At 47.2% G+C, this 21,857-nt stretch overlaps 1 protein-coding gene across 8 annotated transcripts; it reads right to left on the bottom strand.

Moving 5' to 3' along the window:
- Positions 1–263: 263 nt before the first annotated feature.
- On the bottom strand, positions 264–20,500 carry LOC104642267 (DEP domain-containing mTOR-interacting protein). 8 transcript variants are annotated; one of them, XM_075768280.1, is made up of 9 exons: positions 20,303–20,500; positions 9,735–9,913; positions 6,420–6,543; positions 5,008–5,186; positions 4,199–4,384; positions 3,698–3,838; positions 3,298–3,368; positions 1,715–1,819; positions 264–538 (listed from the first exon to the last, which is right to left on the bottom strand). In XM_075768280.1, the coding sequence occupies exons 1-9, from the start codon at positions 20,356–20,358 to the stop codon at positions 413–415; spliced, it is 1,167 nt and encodes a 388-aa protein (XP_075624395.1). In that variant the 5' UTR covers positions 20,359–20,500; the 3' UTR covers positions 264–412. The 8 variants fall into 8 exon arrangements, 7 of the variants coding, with proteins under 7 accessions (XP_075624395.1, XP_075624396.1, XP_010309490.1 ...); XM_075768281.1 differs by having other exon boundaries at positions 20,295–20,306; XM_010311188.2 differs by lacking the exon at positions 20,303–20,500 and adding an exon at positions 17,663–19,423.
- Between the last annotated feature and the right edge of the window lie 1,357 nt (positions 20,501–21,857).

Below are 21,857 nucleotides of genomic sequence, written 5' to 3' on the forward strand. Positions count from 1 at the left end.
AAAGCACCTTGTGTTCTCGGTAGACTGCACAGACAACTCAGGGGAGCTCAGACATACTCGCTTGCTTGGTATCAAACCTCTTGCTGCTTACCAGCTTGTACCACCTGCCGTGCAGCTTGGCTGGGTGAAGGGCTTGTTCTAAGGCTTGGCTTCATGATGTGCTGAACTCTCCCACCAACACGCAAAAGGAGCTGCAAGAGCTGAGACCCTCTTAAAAATCAGGTAGAGCCAAATATTTCAACACCATCAAAATCCAAGACTTGTCCATTAGAACATTTTTATTTTAAAATGTATTAAAATGCCTGGCTAACATTTCAGAGTGAAAGGTCAAGCTTGGTCCCTCCCCACAGTCCATCCTTGCTTAGTGGAGTGTCCTGCCTTTCCAAACAGTGGTGGGATGAGACTCCTTTGCTCATTCAATGGCTTCCATGACTTCCATCACAAGAGTTCGTGGTCCTGTCATGATGAGGCTGCTGATGGTCTGATAGTCCAGATGCAAAACGTACATACCATTCACTGAGAAAACAAACTGGCACACCTGCAAGGAGAGGAAGGGCAGGTTACTTTCAGTCGATATCTTCATGGCACCTTCTGCCCATGACTGACTAGAGCCAGAGGCTGCAATGCAAATAAAATCCTACAGACCCTAAAGCATTACGACTCCATGAGCTACACTAATAATCACTGTGCTACAATCACTATATCATAAAAAAAGGGACCAAAGGGATTTAGACTGTGAGCTAACAGAGAAAAAAAAAGACTCATTTACTAGCAGTGGTTCATTTCACAGATGGAAGTGAGGCACAATACTAACATCTACCAATTTGGTAGCAAATGAGATTAGGTAAGGAGAAATTAACTGGGCTCTTGAGTAAATGAAACAAATTCATCCATCCCCTTCCAATCCCGCCTGAAGCAAACAAGGAGTCGCACTCTGCCTCTGAAGAATCCCATTATTTCAAATATCCATGTGACTGTAGACTTATATCAACTTGTGGAAATTACTCCCTCGCTGCTGGGTTTTTTTATAGGGAACTGTGAAAGTCAACATTGCTTTCATTCATGTCTAAAACTCTACACACAAAGCCTGTACATTCCTGTGTCTAAAATGAGTTTCAAGACCTCAGTTCGTTTCACCTGAGCTGGAAATACTGGAAGTTACTTGATGAATCAAATCAAGGCATCCATCTAATGCTATTAAGCTTTCGTGTACATGGAATATAGTTCCACACAGAACTACATTGTTAATAGCAGAAAAACACAAAATGCGTTTCATATCAGGACCTGTGACAGCAGGTGACTGAGGGTGAAGCTCTCTCCTTCCCTGCTTCACTGGGGTTATATACAGTTACTGGAGCTGAACTGGGAATTCTCTGCTTTGTTTTTGGTGGCTCAAACAGTTTTGACAGCTCCAAAGCCTACCACAGGGACAACTTAGTTTTGACAGAGTTTTTTCAGTTTTAGCTGCCCACAGCCCTGTGCTGCCCTGGGAAAAGGCAAATCCGTCACCTCTCAGGCACACACAGCACCCTTTGCCTGCACAGAGCATCCTCCCTTCTACCTCTCACGGCAGCGCCAGAGCTCCACGTGCCAACTCCATCAGTCTGATCTCCACTGCAGGAGGTGGGATTACCCCAGAGCATCTGTTCAACCCGAAAAGCTCAAGCAGGGCATCAGTACTGCCTCCTGGTAAGTCACCATGACTAAGAAGTACCTTCATCCCTGCAGCAGCAGCAGGTCCTCCTGGGTCCACCGCCTGGATGTGGCAAGGTCTTCCTCCTCGGACCACAAACCCCCAGCCCACCGCATCCCCCACAATCTACAAGCAGAACAAAAGGGTTTTAGAAACCAAGGAATGGGCTGGATAGAGGAAATACAACAGTTCCTAGTGAGATGGAGAGCTCTGCTCATGATCCTAATCTGTCATGGGTGGTAGAGAAAGGGCTGTGTACCAAGTGAGAGACAGACCCACAGATCAGTTGCTCTCTCCAAAGCTGCTTTCTGATTAATATTCCCGGCCAGCGAGTGCAGAAGAGTGAATCACAGGCAGCACGAAGTTGAAGTGCAAGGCATGCACCAAGAACGTGTTGAGAACATTTCCAGAGCACGCACACGGTGCCTTTTCCTTGGCACAGGAGAGCATTTCCAGGGTGGAAGTAGCCACTCTTAATTTTTCCCACTCTGATCTCAGTCTGACAGAGCAGTTTGCTGTAATACTGTGGCCATCTGATGTGACTGAAAGAGAAAAGGAATTCCCAAAGGACTTTGCACATTACCCATATAAATAAATAACAGCAACTGCACAGCTAAGCAGAAGGAAATGAGCCATGAAAGGCCCAGGCTGGCAGAGTTGAAGGGCAGGGCAAGAGCATTCAGGAGGAGAACGAACAGCACGTCCTCATACATGCCACACTAATCACCAGCTTTATTTTTTTTTGCTCCTTCCCACCAATTTCTCCAGCACAGTTAATCTGGGAACCTGATCCACAGCTCCTCTGTAACCCTGCTTGTGTCAAACCAGTATGGCAAGACCCCCCCTCACGCTTCTTAAACTGGCCACTGCGAGATTCCCGCTTTCAGAGGTGGGCAGGAAAGGGCTAGGAAGTTTTACACAAAAATAAACAAGCACGGTAGGAGCCACAGGGCAGGAACTGTCTTGCAACATTCACATCCAGCACCCACCAGCCTTGCCTTGACTGGTCCTACAGCTTTAGAAATAATTAGAAAAGCAAAAGCCCAAAACTCAGGTTGTCTGCAGCATCCTGGAGATTTTGCAGTGCATTTATTTTGCCCGTGAAAAAAGCCCATCATAAGAAAGGCAAGAGTGGCTCTCGGATGCTCCCCGTTCAGTACTGCTCCATCAGGTGCTGATGGATCTTATCAATATATCTGATCTACAGCAGAAACCTGAAAGATGCATAAAGTCATGCACAGAGGAGATACCTGTGTGGCAGAGGATGAGTGTCAAAGTTTTAACTGTCACAAGACTTGACTGATCCAATAGTTTGTATGGAGCTGGATGAAACATAAATGGGAGTTTTTCTGTCCAGGAAGCATTCTTTCCTGATCTACCACTTTAATATACATTAAATGAAAGCAGAGGCTGCACACGTTTTCACCCACAAGAATATCTAGACATTGACCCACTGAGACTCACCAAGAAAGAGCTGTGATGATGTGACATGCAATCAAAGTTTCAACATACAGAGGTCAGAGCAGCAGACAGAAAGCTATCAAAGAGCAGTCAGAGTGCTCAATACTGTTGGATTAGCAATACCATTCGCCACGGTCACTTACAGTTAGCGTTTTCTTGATGTAGGGGGCCCCGGGGGACAGGAGCTCTTCATTGGTGACGGGTCTCTTTAACACTAGAGCAGAAAGTGACAGATCCTATCAGAATCAAGGGTTTCATACAGTAAAGTGCATAATGGAGCAGCCTGGGGATTACCATGGGCTGGAGAACAGATGTTAGAACTAGCCACAGTTACTGCACCCAGAAAACTTCACATTCATCTCAATGTTTTTCAAAACACTTGCACAACTTTTCAAATCAAGATCCAGAGGTGAGGCTGACCCTCTCCTCTTGCAAGTCACCAAGATGATGGTGGATGGGTTTGGACCTGAGGCTGGAGCTAGCCTGTGCTCTGAAGGAAGAGAAGTATCCTGTGCAACGACAGGGCGATGCGGAAGCCCAGACCTGATTTGGGGTTGCACTCAGCCACAGGAGGAAATACCAACGTCGGAGTAGTGCTGAAGTAGGGGTTGGAGCTTCCAGCGAGGGAAGTGATGCTGCTCCTTCGAACTGCTGAGACAATTTTGATCTCCTTGTTGGTCTGGACTGAAAGAGGTAGAAATAACAATTACCCAAGGAAGGAACAATAACAAACTTCCCCCACCAGCCTGACTCACAGCTGACAGGTAAGCATGCACTGAAGATGGCATTTGAGCTTAGAAAGAATAAAACCAGCTTCAAAGAAAGATCAGGAGCTGAGTTGATGGTAAACTGAGTTATTTTCTGTGATGGGGAGCTGTAACAGAGACTGCCACTGCATCATGACATCCACCACAAACCAGTGGGATGGGTGGTCGCTTCATGGGTTGCCTGGAGGAACACCCCACACTCTGCTGGAGCAATACCCTCAGCTCTGGTAATGCAATCCTTGCTTTCACACCCCTCCACAAACACATCCACAGTTACCAGAGAGAAAGCTGGTGTTGCCTGGATCCGGGTTGAGCTTGCGAAGACAGAAGGGGCTGTCTGGGCTCTCAGACAGGGCACGAGAAGAGTTCTCATTGAGTAACTCTGTGAGACGACGCCTCCGTCGAAAGTTGATCCAGAATTGGTAGAGGATGTCACTGTCAAAGAAGTGATGCCTATTGGAGACTAGGAGAGAACAGGGGAGGAGGGAGAGGCTGAGGGGGTGTGGAGAAATATGTAGTAACTATACTGAGGGATCCAGATGAATTGCTTTTAACGTCTGTCTGTTCTATTGCAGTTTTTCTGACTGAGGACGCTACTTGCAGGGAAGGAGGAACAGCAGGGTCACCTCCCCAAGAGATGCCATTTCTCAGGGGTGCACCATCAAGTCACAGCCCTCTACCTGCCCCTGTCCCAAGACACTCAGAGGACTCTCTGCCTTCTGAATCAAAAGTTTAATTCCTGCAGATGTTTATGATCTCCAGCCAAGCGGAGCCGAACATTACATCCTCACAACCCAGCGCTCAAATCCCAGGGGTGGATCCCAGTCCTGTGGCCGAAGGCTTTGAAGAACTGAAGAGCAATAGCTCAGATTTCAACTCAAAGCCTTTGTGGGTGGTGGAAGATTGCTCCGATTTCAAAGGTCACCAGCTCCAAACATAGAACTAAAAGGACTTATTGCCATCTCCAAGTGGGCACTTGACCAGCACTTGTTGCATGACATGAATGGGGATTTGTTCCTAGCACAGCCTTGACAACTACACTCATCTCTTGCTTTCCATCCTGGCTCCAGCTGAACCCTTGCTCACCATGCTGAATGATCCCGTGTTCCAGCAGCGCCCGTCCCAGCTCCACCGCTTCCTTTCGGTTCTCCACTTCTCCCTCCTGAACAAGCCAGTCGATCATCTCGCAGCCCAGGAAAGCCCTCTGATACTTCACTGAGTTCTCCTCTCTCACCTTCAGAATTGACTCTTCCACGCTTACCAGCCTGGCATAGAGGTGGGACAAGCTCCCGTGATGCTGTACAGCCCTGCCATCCCACATGGGAGCTGCAGCCAGCCGAAGCAAGGCCAAGAGAAGCGGGCAAAGCATTACAGCCAAAACATTGCTGCCTGGGAGCAGCGGGAAGGGAGGGAGAAATGCAGAGATGCAGTCAGGCAGCTTTGTAAATCTTCATCACGGCGGAGGAAGCAGCTTCAGCAAAACCAGTTCAGTTGCGACCTCAGCTAAAGATTGCAGGGGAAAGCCAAGCAAGCAACCAAATGCGTGCAACAAATGGCAGATAGTCTGAATTGATGGAGAAGGCGTGTTTCAGTAAACATATATTCAGTTTGCAGCGTGTGTGAGAGCTAAATCCAGTGTCTCCACGAGAGGGTGCAGCGGGCTCGGCCATGAGACGCGCTGGCTGCTCTCCTGGTCCCACGGCTGAGCAAAAGCCAAGCAGAAAGGGTGCACGTCTGCCAGAGGGGCAGGGAGACACCTGAAATCACTGCCCGCCTGGCTGAAGGACTTCTCCCTCAGTGCCAGTTTGTGAATCTGATTGCCAGGGTGTGAGGACGGAGATGATGTGAAGAGGCTGTTAAAGGAAACAGGTCCAGAGGGTGGTCTGTGATTGAGCCCAGTCTAACAAAAGGACTCGTGAGGTGCCTGGGAAGATGGTTTGGATTTAGAACCAGAAACATTCAACACAAAGAAAACTAAACACTTGGAGTTTTCATTACTGTCTGAGAGTTAGTTTTTCCAGTACAAATTTTGCAAACAGGTTAAGCAAGGTGCAGGGTCCAGGACCATGAGGGCCCTGAAATCCTATACCCTGCTGATTTTGATGGGACATAAGTCCTAATAGTGCTGGTGGAAGCAGCTCCCCCAGGGAGGCTGGAAATGGCCACTGGACGTGCCTATCCCAGGAGCATTCAAACTGCAGACGGGACCCCAGTGCTTCCCTGTACCAGATCCCAGAACCTGCACTTGGGTTGGAGCCCTTGAAAGCATCCATGAGTTCAGAGTACAGCTCCTGTCCCAGCCCCAAAGAGGCCAGTTGTCCTGCAGGGCTCAGGAAACAGCATTTCCCAATGCTACAGCCCAGGGTACAGAGGAGGAAGAGAAAAGCAGCTGTAGCTGTGGCTCCAAGCTGCAGAACACCATCAGCAAGCGCAGCCAGCAGACCGCACTCCCAACGCCCCTTGCCGAGAGTTATTTTGCAGGGGAAGGACTCACGTACTTCTCATAAAGACTCTGCCCTCTCATGAACACCTTCACGTCTTTACTGAGCGGGAAGGTCCCGTCATCCTTGCGGAAGCGGTACAGCAGCTTGGCATCCTTGTAGTCCGAGTGCTCGTCGCAGACTGAAAGGAGTTCAGAGCGGGGACGTCAGTGCTGCAGGCATGTGTCAGGCTGTAAGGGACAGACAGAGCTGCACAGAGCACAGTCTCAGCAAGGTGTTATCTCCAGGTTAAAAGCTATGGGGGTTGCATGCGATGTCCTTCTCTATGCCCCTCATACCATGCAGCAACCAGCATCCAAGCCTTTGGTCCCCAGATGAGGTGCTTACAAATACCTGCAGCCCGTGCTGGTGGTGGGAGAGGTCAGTCCCACTGAGCAGACCTTGGGAAAGCCTGAGTTTGAGTCTACAGTTTGATCCAGACACTAAAAAGTTCATTAGAACAAACTCAGAAGTTTTTGGTTTGTTTTTGTTTGGGTTTTTTGTTGATTTTTTGTTTAAATTTAAAAAAAAAAAGTTGATGTTTTGGTTTAGACTAAAAGAAAACAAACAGAATTGTCTCAACCAGCTTTTTTAAAAAGCTGCTGCCATGTGTAAGCAGAGTTGGAGGACAGGAAGAACCCCCTCCCACTGCATCCAAACCCCATTAAATCACCTCCGTCCCTGTCAAAAACACTTGTAAGCTAAAATATAGAATGACACCATTTCCACAACATTTTGTGCCAACTCTGCTCAACTCATTTGCATGGCAAACCGACCTCAAGAGAAACTTTTCTTCAAAGCTAGGTGTATGCCACTGGAATAATCCAATTGATACGAAAAGCCTCAGTTTCATATTTATCTTTGGGATGAGCACACAAGTCTGCAAATGCACGGCTGTTAAGTGCACACAACATTTAGCAGGTAAATATTTGGGATTCAGCCTTGAAATAAACTTGCCTGCAACAGATCTCTAGACTACAACTCGAAAAAAACAAGACAACAACAACAAAAAAACACCAAAACCACACACACACAAAAAAAATCACAGTCCAGCTCTCAAATCAGCCAGCCACCTTTTTTCAGGTCCACCTGTCTGAAGCCAGAAGGGGAAACTTCAGCGGAGAAAAAAAACAGAGTAAAGAGCGTGCCCGGAAAACAAATAAAATTAGTCAAAGGGGAAAAAACCCACAAAGATTTCCTCGCTAAAGTAATGTCATCCACTAGAGTGAAATTCAAAAGACATAAGAGAGTTCTTATGAAAATTTTAACACTTGTTCATTCTTCTGAGCAGAGTGGAAAACTTCATTCTCCTTTTGGTGAGCAGCAAAACGCTAAAAAACTGTCAGAATATCTGGAGTTGATCATTTCTCCTGAGCAGCAGTCTTGGTGTGAAATCAGGACACTAAAGCCCATGACTCATCAAGCAAAAAGGCAGGACAAGAAGGTTGTTTTAAAAGGTGAAAGTTTCATCTTAACAACTCCAAGGAGCAATAATTCAGATGTCTTTGCAATCAGGAATTGAACATAAAACCTTACAGGGCTGCACTCACAGAAAACCAAAGCATTTTTGCTATTTGAAGACCAATTTCAACGTGTTTCCAGCATGTAATAGAATAACAGCTCAAACCACATCAGACTATTAAGAGGCAGCACAGACAACGATCTTCATGAGATAATTATCATCTTCTGGATCCCAGCGGAGAAGAAGGTAAACAGTTTAGACAGCCAATTGCAAAGCACTTAGCACAGTGCTGCGGTTAACAGGCAGCCCCGTTTCCATAGGACTAATGAAAATTAATGGTCATAAGGCAAGTTGGAAAGTCAACTTCTGTGTCCTGCCAGGAATTATCACAGAAGCAGGAGGGACAGGTCAGCAATAAGCAATCAAAACAGCACTGGTACCCAGTGTTGCACAGGTTTAATTAACTAATGGATTTATTTGAAACTGTCGGCTGGAGAGATGGAAAAATAATCAGTTTTAAGTGTTAATGGTTAACTGAGAAGTCACTGCTTCAGCTTTATGCTTTTGTGATAAAGCACAGCAGCAGAGTTTATTTTTATTCAAGGCAGCTTAACGTCAAGGGCGTTAACCTCAGCAAGTAGCAGATGGAAACCGAGAGTGTTTGCATTGCAGTGGTCAAAGGCAGCTATTTCTGGACCCTAGACAAGAGGGGGAAGAGAGGGCTGGATTTGGTATGGTTGTCATCAGCCTCTGTGTCTCCTCAGCTGCATCCTCTCGTGACAAACTACCCCCAGACTCCAGGTTACCGTATCTCATGTCCCAAAGACTTGGATGCAGGAGAGCTCAGCCATGAGTCGGCAGCTCAGACGCAACCCTGCCCACCGAGGGCAGCGGTCTCCCAGGCCTGCTTGAAAATCCAGGACTTTTGTTCCTGATTGGGCCTGAAAATCACACAGAGAGAAACAGCTCTTCGCTAACATGAAGCGCTTGTTTCCCGCTGTTATATTGGGACCAAGGGCTGGACCTTGAGGATTGCTCTGCAGCTCAGGGACAGGCACAGACCACTGTACATGATCTGAGTTAATCCAAAACTGCTGAAAGTTCCAAATAATTTTTAAAAGGAACAAAGCCTGACTACTGAGAGCTGGGCTTGAGCACCAATCTGCTTTTTTGGTTTTTTTCCCCCCTTTCCTTTTTCCTTTTTTTTTTTTTTTTTTTTTCCTTTTAACAGGTTCCACAGGCAAGCCTTTGAAATGGCATCACACCCTTAATTCCCAAGGGAGGCATTCCTACAGGATTACAGGTACCAGACGACTCTTTGCTCTGTGTGGCATTAACTCCGCACACCTACTTGTCCCATCCCAGCATGGACGGGGAAACTGAGGAACACTGGGCTCCTACAGTAAAAAATGAACTTTCCTGCAGAAATACACACTGTGAAGTGTGTATTATAATTGAGCTTCCACTTCTGCATGACACAAACATGAGCTAGACCAGCTTCTGTAAAAATATCCACCACTGGCTGCTGGTGCAATTGCTGTAGGGCAATACAGGTCAGGCATTACTGAACTCATTTTTAAGTAAGAGCCACTTCAGATGCTGTTTTACCAGCACACAGCCCCAGTCCCCTTTCTGTAGGGCAGGGAACTGGCACATCCCACAAAGCAATAGAACTTCACACAGATCCAGCCCCATACAGCCTCACGCCTGCCCGTCATCTCCCACCTTCTCCAGGACCCCTCACCCATAGGAGGGTTGTGAACATGGACCTGACCATGGTTCCACATCCTGGGCCGATGGACACACATGGTGACCAGATACACAGCCACCTCCCTGGGGAGACTCAGCGGGCAGCAGAGAAACCCACACACCGTGATGGATGATGTAATGGTCCATTAGCTTCTGCATGAGGCGGATGCCCGTCTCTCGGTCTGGTGCTTCTTTGTGGTCAATCAGCCAGTCCGTGAGCTCCTTCGCCACGAAGCAGTTTGGGTATGTTCGGAGGTGGTAACGTCTGTCTTTAATGAGCTTCCCATCATGAAGACGAAGCCTAAAGAGAAAGGCAGCTGTTGAGCATAGCTGGTGTTACAGAGGAGTTTGGGTCTAATAGCCCAGTGTCTGCCCAACCTGGAGAAACCACTGATGATTTGGGACTTATGGCAAGCACCCAGTAACTTATAAATTAAACCAACTCTCCTGGCTTTCCAAGGCTGCATCAGTCAATCCCAAGAAGCCTCTCTTCATCATCCTCTTCTCTCCTTCTGTCACTACGCAGCTTATATAATTGCCTGCACCAGGCTTAGTCTGAACCATACATGTCTTTTTGGCTCTAAACAAGCCTCTAAAAATACACAACAGCTACCTGAAGCTTGTGAAGACGGGCCAAAACACAGGAAAAAAAAAAAAATAGTACATATATTTGTCATCTTGGCATGATTCTGTGTCTAGTTCTTCTTCCCCATAACCATGAAGGCAGAAACATAGCTGCCCCCAGGACAAGGTCTTAGTCATAGCGTGGGGTGGGAGCAGTAATGGGAGCACTCGTTTCTTCTGCATGTGTCTAAGATGAGTGCCAGGTGGATCCAATGCACTACCCACTAATCCACGGACCCAGTAAAACACACCAGCAATGGACTACAGCCTTGACATTTCCCAGGTTTAAACTGGGATGGACTGGGGCAGAGTTTAGCAGAACAACAAGCATCCTGCCCTGAAAACCCTGATGTTATGGCTAGTCTGTGACTCTGGTGGAAAGATATATATGAGTGAAGATTACTCAGGTGAGCGTGACTTTGGCTTTTGAAAGGACCTTAACAACTGAGCAAGCCACAAGGCACAGAGATCTTATGTGTTCACGCCAAAGCCAACCCAACTTGGCAGGAGATCTGTCCAGGAGCCAAACTTTTGCCCTGTAGTCATGACTGTTCCCAAAAATACTAACCCTAGAAAACGCCCACTGCATGCAGCAGACTCAGAGGAGAGATGTTTAATTAATATCTCCTCTGTAACTCAAGGATGTTTCTGTTTTCAAATTATTCATTTCAATTCACAGTTTTGCCCCAGGCCAGTATATTTTACAAATGCATTAATCACTACAGCATTTCTTTATTTAATGCCTCAAGTTCTTTTGGGTTTTTTTTGAAGAAGTTATGTGTACACCACATCATGTTGGGCAACAGTTTCAGGCACCATACAAGAAGTTTTAAATATCCTAAAAATCTATCAGATAATAATGGATTGTCCTATACTGTAGGATTTACAAATACTAGGGTCTCAAAGTCTTAGGATAAAACCTGTTGTATGAAGTATTAGTGATTGATTATTGTAATTAATGCTGAGGCTACTATGAGCCAACAAAACTCTTAACAGATATTTTCAGACTTTCCTGGTAACTAAAACACAAACCCAAAGATTCATGCAGGACCAGCTCTGGGTCTTGCCTTTGACTCCCTCAAATACTGAAGTCTATATCCAGTATTTCAGTCTCTTTACCTGGAAGGCTCATTCCGACTTGTGACCAGCAGCCATTCTGCATACGGATTTTACCTGAAGAGAACAGGTAAGCTGCCTATTTTTACAATTTTTAGCTTTTTCCTTCCTTTACTTCATGGTCACTGTCAAAATGCAGACACAGGCAGCAGCAACTGCAAACAGAGAGGATCCCCACCCCGACATCCCCCAGCTACGTGAGAAGACAAGCAGTCATTTTTTTATATGGTTTCTTTCCTTAGTAATCAGCAAGTGGGATGCCACTTTAGAGGCGTGTTTGGTAGAGATAAGAAATGTTTAACCAAGAGCACTCTATGGCTATCAGGAGTCTGCAGGAGTCTATAAAGACTATATATACACACACACACACACGCACGTGTATCTTTATGCACAATAACACATAGACCATAATCACACAAGGCCTGAATAGAAACTGGTTGGGAGAATATTATTTCCCCCATATGCCTTTTTTTATCACGTTTCAGAATACTGCAGAAAACGTACAGATCTTGGGGGGGGGGGGGGGCGGGGCAGAGAAAAGAAAAAGGATTTTCAGCAAACAATACTACTAAAACCTAGGATTTTAAAAAAATGAAAAATACGCTTATTCTGAAACTACTGTATCGGGAACAATTGTCAGGACAGGAATTAAATGGTATCTTAAGCACCTCTGGAGCAGCAGTGTCCTGGAATTTTATTTTTTTTTTTAAGCTTGTGAAGAGTTTTTCCTCTTGCCCGCAGACCCAGGGCAGCAGAAGACGCACAGTTCAAGTGTCCTTGTGATCTTTTCACTTTCCTTGTTTACTGTTTCCCATCAACTAAGAGGAGACCAATCCTGTCCTTCAGACACAGGACATAACACCAACTGCGTCCTCAAACAGCTCAGCTGACATCCTCTATAAACCAGTCAATGTACTATGTTGCAAAAACAAGGCCAGTGAGACCATGAATGCTTTATAATCATGCTTCCAGACAAAGTTAGGGAAAGATGTGTAATTATGAGTTCTCTAGATGACAAAACCTACCCCACATACATATTACTTCTTCAAAATGGAAAAAAAAAAAAAAGGAGAAAAGGTAATTAACACAAGGATAAAATGCCTGTTGGAACATGAGAGTGAACTCATGAAACCCTCCTCACCTGGCAGCCGGTGCACTGCTTCCACAGTTTTCACACACGTTTGCTTTGGGTTGGCTGCCTAGGGTAACCAAATTGCTTCTTTGCCAAGGTCACTACAAAGAATCATTATTCATCCTGTGTAACCTCGTCGAAAGGCTGATCCGCGGCAGTGGAAATAAGGAAAAAATCCAACCAACCAAAACAAACTCTTGACTCCCTAGATGTTTGTAATTCACTGACAAACATGGCTTCTCTGCTCTGCTGGCAGGCCAGTGTTTTCCCAGCAGTGTTAGGGATGTCCACTGCTGGAGAGCAACCCAAGGAGCTCCTCTCTTCATCACTTCTGTGTGTTCTTATTTCACGTGATTTTAGAACAGACTCTGAGTCGGGGGCATTTGCTGCAGCAAAGGGTTTTCTTGCGTTGGAAAAGGTGCTACTTTTACTATATCATAGCTGCACAGCCAGAGCAATCCCCAAAGCAACAGCTATTCTGCACCAAGAACTCAGCGTGCCTGCATGGAGTGGGAACGTCTCCCTGGGGCCACTCTCCATCACCTCCCACCCATGTAAACAGACCTTGAGCATCTCAAATGCCAAGGTGGATCATTCAAGGATATTAACACTGGTGCCCATTCCAGAAGCAGTTAAGTACAAACGAATGGCCCTGGAAAGACACATCATCCAAAGGATAAAAAAACCCCACAAACAAACCCCAAAACAAAAGCATCCACCTAACAAAGTGCTCAGTAAAAGGCAGCAACAGCCACAACACCACATCTGCAACATAGCTGCTGGAGAGACACATTTAGGAAAAAACGACTGCTGCAAACAGGCTGAGCAAAACCCAGTTTGCTACACTCCCAGTCTGCAAAAGCACCAGTACATTCTGGGGGAGAGGGGAGAGCTCTGCACACCCGTGACAGCCTAGCTAAAGTGATACAGAGATGTTTTACTTTCCTGCTTGTACTTAAATGTACATATATGAAAAAGGGACTTAAAAAGAAATCCGAGCAAGCAAAAGTCTACTTCTCAGTCCTCACTTCCACCAGTGCTGAAAATTTAATAATAGGCTTTTTAAGGTCATTCTGATCATGAAGTCTCATCTTTTGAATGAGGTAGCTCAGAGACATTCACCTGGTGATCACCACATCAACCAGTGTCCCATGATTCCCCCTGAAAGACATCCCCACTTCAAGAGATCCAACTTCAACAGAGAACCACCAAACCTTCTGTGGACCCAAGATTTTTTGGTCAGGAATACCAATTTTGGCATGTTCAGCTACACACCTTGAAGTGAGCCAAATTTCCAGAGCATTAAAGTATGAGCACATTATTTAACAGCATCTCAATTTGACCGCTCTAATAAAACACTCAGCACCACTAAAAATTTTGGACAGTGGCTGAAATCACGATTTTGTTCTTCATAGGAGACGACCTCCCTTCTCCTCTCACTTTTTATGTCCAAGACATAAAATTTATCAAGCATATTTTACATTTAAGAGTGATTAATGCAGCTTAACAGAGTTATTAGAGAACAGCTGGTTCACTTGACCATGAGCAATAACCAGAAGAGACAGCGTACAAGGGCTTGTCCAAACTTGAGAGACTCAGATTACAGCAGGGTGTGAATTCAAAGTGCAGTAGCTGTTCCAGAATATCTCTGTGCAGATAAGATATTTGTTGCAATTAGAAATGACTAATTGGGCTTCTTTTACAGAATGCCACCCAGCAACACACAACGGCCAGTAAAACTAGAGTGATTTTTCATGCAAGTTTATATGTCTGAAACAAAAGACCAACTGCAGGAGATGTGAGGAACAAGCCTGAGATAGCAGTCCTCTCAAACCCAAGACCAAAATATCAGTGGAAATTATTATCTTTGTCTTTTTGATGGAGAGAGACTCAAGACCCAAAACTCCTCTTCCCGCTCCATGGACTAAAAAGCAGCATCCCTGTGGGACCAAAGGGACCCTGGCAGACAGACAGCCCAAAGCACAGCATCCACTCTCCCCTTGATTCCTTTAGGATCTGTTTTGTTCCCAGCCACCCCCACGAAGCATTCCCTCACCCCTCGTTTGTGCAGCTATTTCTGGCTGGGAAATGCATCTTGACACTGAACAGACTCATCCCTGTGGCCAAACCACACTCAGAGGGATTTGCAAACTTGCTGTGAAGCCAAAGAACTGTAAAGATGGAGCAAAGGTTTGTTTGATTAAATACAATAGCGGGGAGGCAGGGCAGGAAGCGGAGAAAAGGGAGAAACAAATATTTGAGATTTTATGTAGATACAACAGCATTATTTGCTGATTGAGGTTTACAGAGTCAGGGCAGACTGTGAAGCTTCTTTACATGCTGCTTTATTCCTTACCTGGGGGAGAGCAGGGGAGGACAATGTGGATATTTAGCCCTGTCCCATCTGCTGTTGCCTGAGACATCATCCAGCCTCTCTGCCTCAGTTTCCCCATTGCTACCTATTGGGCATCCAGGTCCCAGGAAGATTCACATCACTAATTCCTTACCTGCCAGGCTGTAAGATCCCCAAAATACAAGAGGCAGACTCGAGCAGCATGCTCTACTCTGCATCGCTCAATTCTCCTTTCAGCCAGACGAGCTGCAGGGCAAGCAGGAGCCCAGCTGCAGTTGGTGTCCATCTCTTCACCCTCCTCCCTGGGTTTTACACCCCGTGCTGGCCAGCAGCTCCTTGCAGTCTTTCTGCACTGGGAACAGGCTCCTGCCCAGGCCAAAGCAGAAGGATGTGACCGCTCTGAGCCAAGCCACCAGCAAAAGGACCCACCCCTCCATCACTGTGAGCACTGGGTGCTCTGGGGTCCTTCCTTGGCATTTAGACCCATCACCCACAAAACACAGCTGAAGAAGAGAGCAGTCGTGCTGGATGAAATCCACCCGCTCTTCTCCATGCAACAAAAAGCTCGAGCGTTTCAAGAGCAGGTCAGGGGCGTGAAGCAGCCAAGGCCGCCCAAAGGCGGATCCGGTCTGCTCCCTGCACTGCAGTGTTTGCAAAACAGCACCGTGTCTCCCAGCGTGGCATTTTTCATATGCCAGCCTCCAAGGCGAGAGCTCTCACCTTGTCTCTCCACTCGTACGTGCTTCCTACCCCTCCTATCGCCCCTTCCAGCAGAGATAACCTGCATCAGGTTCACCCTGGGGTAGCAAACCGAACAGGAGCAAGCAGTTCAAGACTGCAACCTGCTGCGATGGGCTTGGTCTGAAAACTCAGATTTTGGGAGCTCCCTAGCCAGGAAACTCCAAGGCACTCCAGCTATACTGGGGGGGGCAGGGGGGAGGGAGAAAGACGGGTGCCCTAAAAGTATGTATACATTGAGTTTTCTATTCAACTCTATTCCAGTCACACTAATGGAAAGATATTCCCTCCCTGCACAAACTTGGACTCCCTTCAGGCTTTTAGCACCCTTTTTAAAGGCTCAGGGTACATTCACAGTGACAATAAGGACTGAAGTTTCTAGACAAATGTTGGAAGGAAAAAATGAGTTGGTATTATTGGCTTTCAGAGGAGTGTAACATTTGTACTGTGCTTTTACCTTGCTTATAAGAACTAGCAAGAGCTCTGTTCACAAACAGATTTATTATATCCTTCTCCTCCTTAGTCACAATCACCAAATATTCCAGGATCGGATATGCTCCTGTCCTGCAAAAGGCACAAGGAAGCCACATCATTCCCCTCACATGCGCACTGATCAGTTTTAACACATCTTGATTATTTTATTTTCTCTCTGCACGCCTGACCTCCTCCTTCGGCCCAGTCTATAGGACCCATTCTAAACCTCAGTCACTCCAGAGGAGTAAAATACTGGAAATATAAATATGAATAAGCCAGCCCTGCCCATGGGATGGAAAAAGTCATAACTTTATGTCTCTTGCACTGAGATACTGAAATGAGGCAAGTCACTTTTAGATTAGCTGCTGCTTTTCCCTGTAAGAAAGTTAAGCTCATTTTTAAAGCCCTGCTTACAACATGGGCTGCAAACACTGCAAAGACAGAAAGGTTAATGCAGCCTCCAACAGCAGCTCTCCCAGTCACGACCTAAGAAAAAGATTTAGTTTCTGGAGCTAGGACAGTAATATTTCTGAAAGACAACAGACTGGAAGTGTGACTAACCATCACTAAATATTTAAAATCCAGCCACTTTGGACATTGGCTCTGTTTTCAAGATGGGGCATTAATCCCTAGTTGGAAGTTATCATCTTTGATACAGTACAAATAATAAACTAAGGTTAATGTCACTCACTGAGAATGGACAACATAGCAACACAGGGCTAATTTTAGGAATCTGATGCTAGCACACTTGGGCTCTGGGGTCTTTACATTATTCAAGGATATATTTCCTAATTTCCACCCACATTTCAAAACAAAACAGAACAGCTCCAGATACAAACAAGGAAACTCTGCTCAAGAGCTAGAGAAGCCCACAAGGGGGAGGGTTCTGACCCCAGATACACAATGAACACATTTTCTCAGCCACACAGGTTTTCTTGCATAGGAGAATGCATTTCTGTCTTCAGAAGAAAAAAAAACAAAAAACAAAAAAAAAAACCCCAAAAAACCCCAAAAACAAAACCACACCAAACTCAGAAGTTGCTCAAGAACTAGGACTAAAAACCAGCAGAAGTTCCCAAAAGTGACTTTCAAGAGAGGGAAGACCCCACATATTGCTGTGCAAAACAATTCAGGTGCATGGCACCTGTGATGGGACAATCTCTCAAATCACCCCTGACAGCCTGAACGCCCCAGAGACAGTGCTGTCCCCATCCAGCCCAGGAACAGGGACCAGGGACCTTTGGTAGGCTGCTCAGTGCCACCACATCGGGCTTTGGGTTTAGGGGAGGATGCAAAGGGATTAGAAAACCACTGTTACCATCTAAACACACCTGTCCGTCCCCTGGCATCTGGAGGTGGAGGGCAGGAGATGCCCAGAGAGGAGCAGCAGGACCAAGTAACACAGGAAAGGACCTGGTCCACCACTGGTTTGGCGGGCGAGGGAAGGATCAGCAGATACCGGGGAGGTGGAGACACTAGCACCTCGGGGGGAAGTGCTTGCTCACGGATAAAGCTTTGACCCTCCTGCTAGCAGCGTGCGAGCCCGGAGCCCCAGGAGCTAACCCAGGGCCCAGCCCTGCCCCAGCCTGGAGGAGGGCCCCATCACCTCCTACCTCAGCTGCTCTCCAGCAATCATCACCTCTGCCCTGTAGTGCTGCTCCGTGGCTTTCTTCCTCAGGCTGTTGCTGAGGCTCTCCATGCCGGGCCGGAGGCGGGCGGCGGTGGGGAGATGCCCCCCGCCATGGGATGCGGGCTGGGAGGATGCCGGCGCGCAGCGCGGTCCCCAGCCCGGCTGGCAGGGTGCAGGTAGGCAGCGCGAAGTTGCTGGCTCCAGCTCCCCGCCTCTCCTTCCCTCCCTGCAGGCTCCGGAGGAGGAGCCAGCTGCAATCCGATCCCGGGGTTGCGGGGTTCTCACCCGCTCGTCCCCAGCCGGGCTTCAGCCGAGAGCCGGGGCGGTGGCGGGGCTGCTTTCCAGCAGGCTGGGGACAGCGTCCCTTCTCCTTGCTGTGCGTAGATGACTCCAGCAATAAGCTGGACAAAGCACTTCCTTCCTTACGCTGTAACTTTCCTGTGAAGGGTTCAAGATGTGCCATTCCCCGATGCAAGCCATGTGGCTTGCTCCCAACCTCTTCCCTATGGGCTCTCCACCTCTCTCCAGAGCGGGCTGCGTCCTACACCACGGCCAACACTTGTTAAAAAGTGGGCTCGGAGCAGCTTGAGCCCTTCCTCGTTGTAGCAGCCATCACAGAGGTTGGATGGAGAAGCACAGGCTGTAATTAGCAAGAGCTGGCATTGATGAATCTGGGACTTTGCTGGTGCCAAGCTGTTTCCCTGTATGGTGCTACTAGCTACAGCCTTTAAAATCTACCTCCAGGCACCGATACCTGCCTCAGCTACCACCAGTCATTTCCATTATTTGAGATATTTTCTGCAGGCCAGAGCTGACCCAAAAGCAATAGTGTTCAGCAAAGAAATAGGCAGAGGAACTGGGATGCGGAGATGGTTAATTACATCCATCATTACCATCAGATGCATGTGCAATTATATTTCCATTAGTTAAAGAAGGAGTGAAAAATACTGGCTGGCATAAAGGACCAAACCTCAGAAATGCAAAAGAGGGAGGAAACCTACCAAAAGAGAATGCGGAGAAGATGGGGGTGGGGGAAGAAAATTGTATCAGCTAAGGAGATCCTGCTTCAATTTGAAGCCTGATAAAGCAGCAGTAAACTAAATGCTGTCTTTAATTAGATCATCTTTAGCAGCAATTCATCAGCCGGCAGCTAGTTAGCCAATATCCCCATCAGCACAAGCAGACCTTTCCAGGCTTATGTTCCCCCTACGCTATAACATCACTAAATCAAACAAACTCAGGTTAGCATTTCAAGAAGCACAGCACACAGCGGCCAGGGCCAAGATCCAAAATCAAAGGGAGACCTGTGTGCCTCCTGCCCTGGCAGAGCAGCGAGCTGGCACGTGAGACCACGCAGTCTTGGCGCTCCCGAATGAGCTCAGTGTCCTAAAACACCGCTTGCTGCCTGTGGCTGCAGGACGGCATGCAAACAGAGGAGGACCAGCTTTTCCAGACCGCCTGCCATCCTGGCTACGCTGTCCCTGGGCTGTCTGTGCCTTCAGCGTCTTCCTTACCTTTTCTGACCTCTCTCCCAAAAGCAAATCATTGAAACACTTTCCTTTCATCACCAAGTCCTGAGAAGTGAGATTTTTAGATGGTGATTGCTGGGCTCCTGCGTTCCTAAGAGGTGGATGCTGAAACATCTCAGAGGGGAAAACAGCCGCCTTGCAAGCTCTTCAGAGCCCAGTAACACCCAGTTGTTGATATGGTCACTAACAAATACTGTTAATTATTGCCAAATCAGGAGAAGATTTTCATACCATTCCAGGAGAGACCCAGCTCTTGTGTCTGCTGTTCTGCAGGTGCCAAGGCAGACAGAGGGTAAAGGCACCCCTGTAGTTGGAGATACGCTGGTGTTCCTCTGGCCAGCACCACCGCTGGCTCTCTGCTGATGAAGGAGCAGCAGAGGTGTAGCCAGTGGGGCTGATCAAATCTCAGTCTCAGTGCTCCTGTCCAAGTCAAACAGCCACTGCAGCCCAGCTCCGTGGAGAGCAGCAGCAATGGGCTACACCAACAAGGCTTCTTCTATCCAGGCTCTCCTGGAGCATATTCCCTCCCATGTCCTGCTGATCACACCGTGCCATAAATGCAGGAAAACAGGCTCCCCTTGTGTGCACAGGCAGGCTCAGCCGGCAGCTCTCGGGCTGACTCCTGGAGTCCGCTGCGATGTCGCAGATGCTGGTGTGTCTGTTCCAGCCTCAGCAAAAGGGCCTCGAGGTGCTCCCGGGGCAGGCAGGGCTTGTCCCTGCCCAACACTGCAGCATCCTTCACTCGTAACATGAACTCGTGCCGTGGGGAGAGCCCCCACAAACCTGCCCATCCCATCGCTTCCCCCATCACAACACGGGCAGCCGGCTCCCACACCCGGCCCGTGCACGGCGGGGCATTGTGTTCATCCTCAAAGCTGAAGTCCGGCTCTCGTCCATCACTCCCCAGGCCATCCAACCTGCTGAGCCACCACAGCCCTGTCCTTTCCTCTGGCCCTCCTGGAGTTTGCCAAACAACAGCACCTGCAGGCAGCTGCTTTCCTGCACCCACTACGTGCACAGGGCTGCTTTCCGTGGGAGAAACGATAGCACAGAGCTAAAAGCAGAATGATCTAAGGTTAATGTCACCTCATTACCAGCAGAATGAGTTGAAAGGGTTCACCTGCTGCTCTGGCCGGTCCCATGACCGCATCCTCTCACCGTGGAGGTGCACAAGACACCAGGGGTTTCCCCTTTGCTTTCTTTCTGGGTCTGGTATTCTTCACTTCAACTAGGGAGAAACTGCTGCTGTTTTGTTCAGTGGACATTGAATGTCTTCCTTTAAAAAAAAAAAAACCAAACTAGAAAAAAAAAGACTAGAAAGAAAAAAGACTATTTAAAGTGAAGCTCCAAGCCCAAGAGTGAATATTTTGCTGTTATAGTAACAAGGTAAAGGAATTCAGCTCTTGCCAGCTTCTTTCATGAAAAACACGGAGGAAAAAAGCTTATTGCTTCCATAAATAACCTTGTAAAATCTACCCTTTAAATTAGACATTAGTGTTTCTGCTTAAGCCACAAAAATAAGGAAGAGAAGCTACTAAAAATATATTATCTCCCCTTCTCAAGCCCTGAGAGTACTCCGTCAAGAGAGCAGAGGGAGAGCACAGCAGCCAGCGATATCCAGGTCTGCTGAGGATGGTGGAGCTGTGCTCAGAAAGCTGCCTGTGTGGATGATGGGCAGCCAGATGGACTAAAACTTCTCATGAGAAGACAGAGGACCACTGTAAAATTACAACTGGTGTAGAGAAGGTGACTATGGAGTAGTTGTTCTCCAAGAAGGACCAGAGCCAAGCTCATGAAAAGAATCAGCAGGCTTGAGACAAGCTATAGGATTTTTTCCTCCCTTTAACCAGCATAAAATTAAATTGTGCAATTTATCACCACTGGATATTAAGCCTTAGAATCTAAATGGATTAAAAAAAAGGGATTAGGTAAATTCATGCAGGACAGCTCTTGGTATTGGACGTGGTAGCCCAGATGCTTACTTCTGTCTTCATTGCTGGAAGCTGCAAGAATATGTTAGTGGAGACGTTACTCATCATTTCTTACCCTCTTTCCCTGGCATCTGCTACTGGTCCATGTCAGAGCAAGGATCCAGGTCTGGAGGAACTTCTGCTCTCCCTCAGCACAGCAGTCTGAATGTCACAACCTTGGGGGTCTTTTACAGTGGCATTTAGGGAGAAGAGCATCTCATCAATTCAGGAGAAAAGGGATGTTCAACCAAAGCCAGGAGTGGCCCACACTCACAGCACCAAGTTCCCATTTAGCCTCAGGAGTGTTCTTTGTGGATTTGACACCTTTCCCCCAAAGCCCTTTGTGTCGCTGAAGGGAATATACACCGAGCAAGCTGCTGTTAACTCCATCCTGGAGGTGACAGCCCTTCAGGGCTGCGAAAAGCAGTCTCTAGGTAGGTCTTCCCAACTCCCCATACATGTAGAGATTAGATTTATTTAGTTATCAGCTAGATCTACAGATGAAAGGTGCTATTCATAGCATGGCTTTGGAGTCCAAAGCTACAATGAATATGCATACAGCACTGCAGAGTCACTTCACCTAGGTCTCCTCTCCAGAGGAACTGTAGTATCTGAATTTTTCTATTTCAATAGATTAGTAAGTAGTTCGACTCATTAAGTGTTCAGAAAAGACAGAGGC

This window comes from Balearica regulorum, chromosome 16 (assembly GCF_011004875.1).
Source record: "Balearica regulorum gibbericeps isolate bBalReg1 chromosome 16, bBalReg1.pri, whole genome shotgun sequence".
NCBI classification, from domain to species: Eukaryota; Metazoa; Chordata; class Aves; order Gruiformes; family Gruidae; genus Balearica; species Balearica regulorum.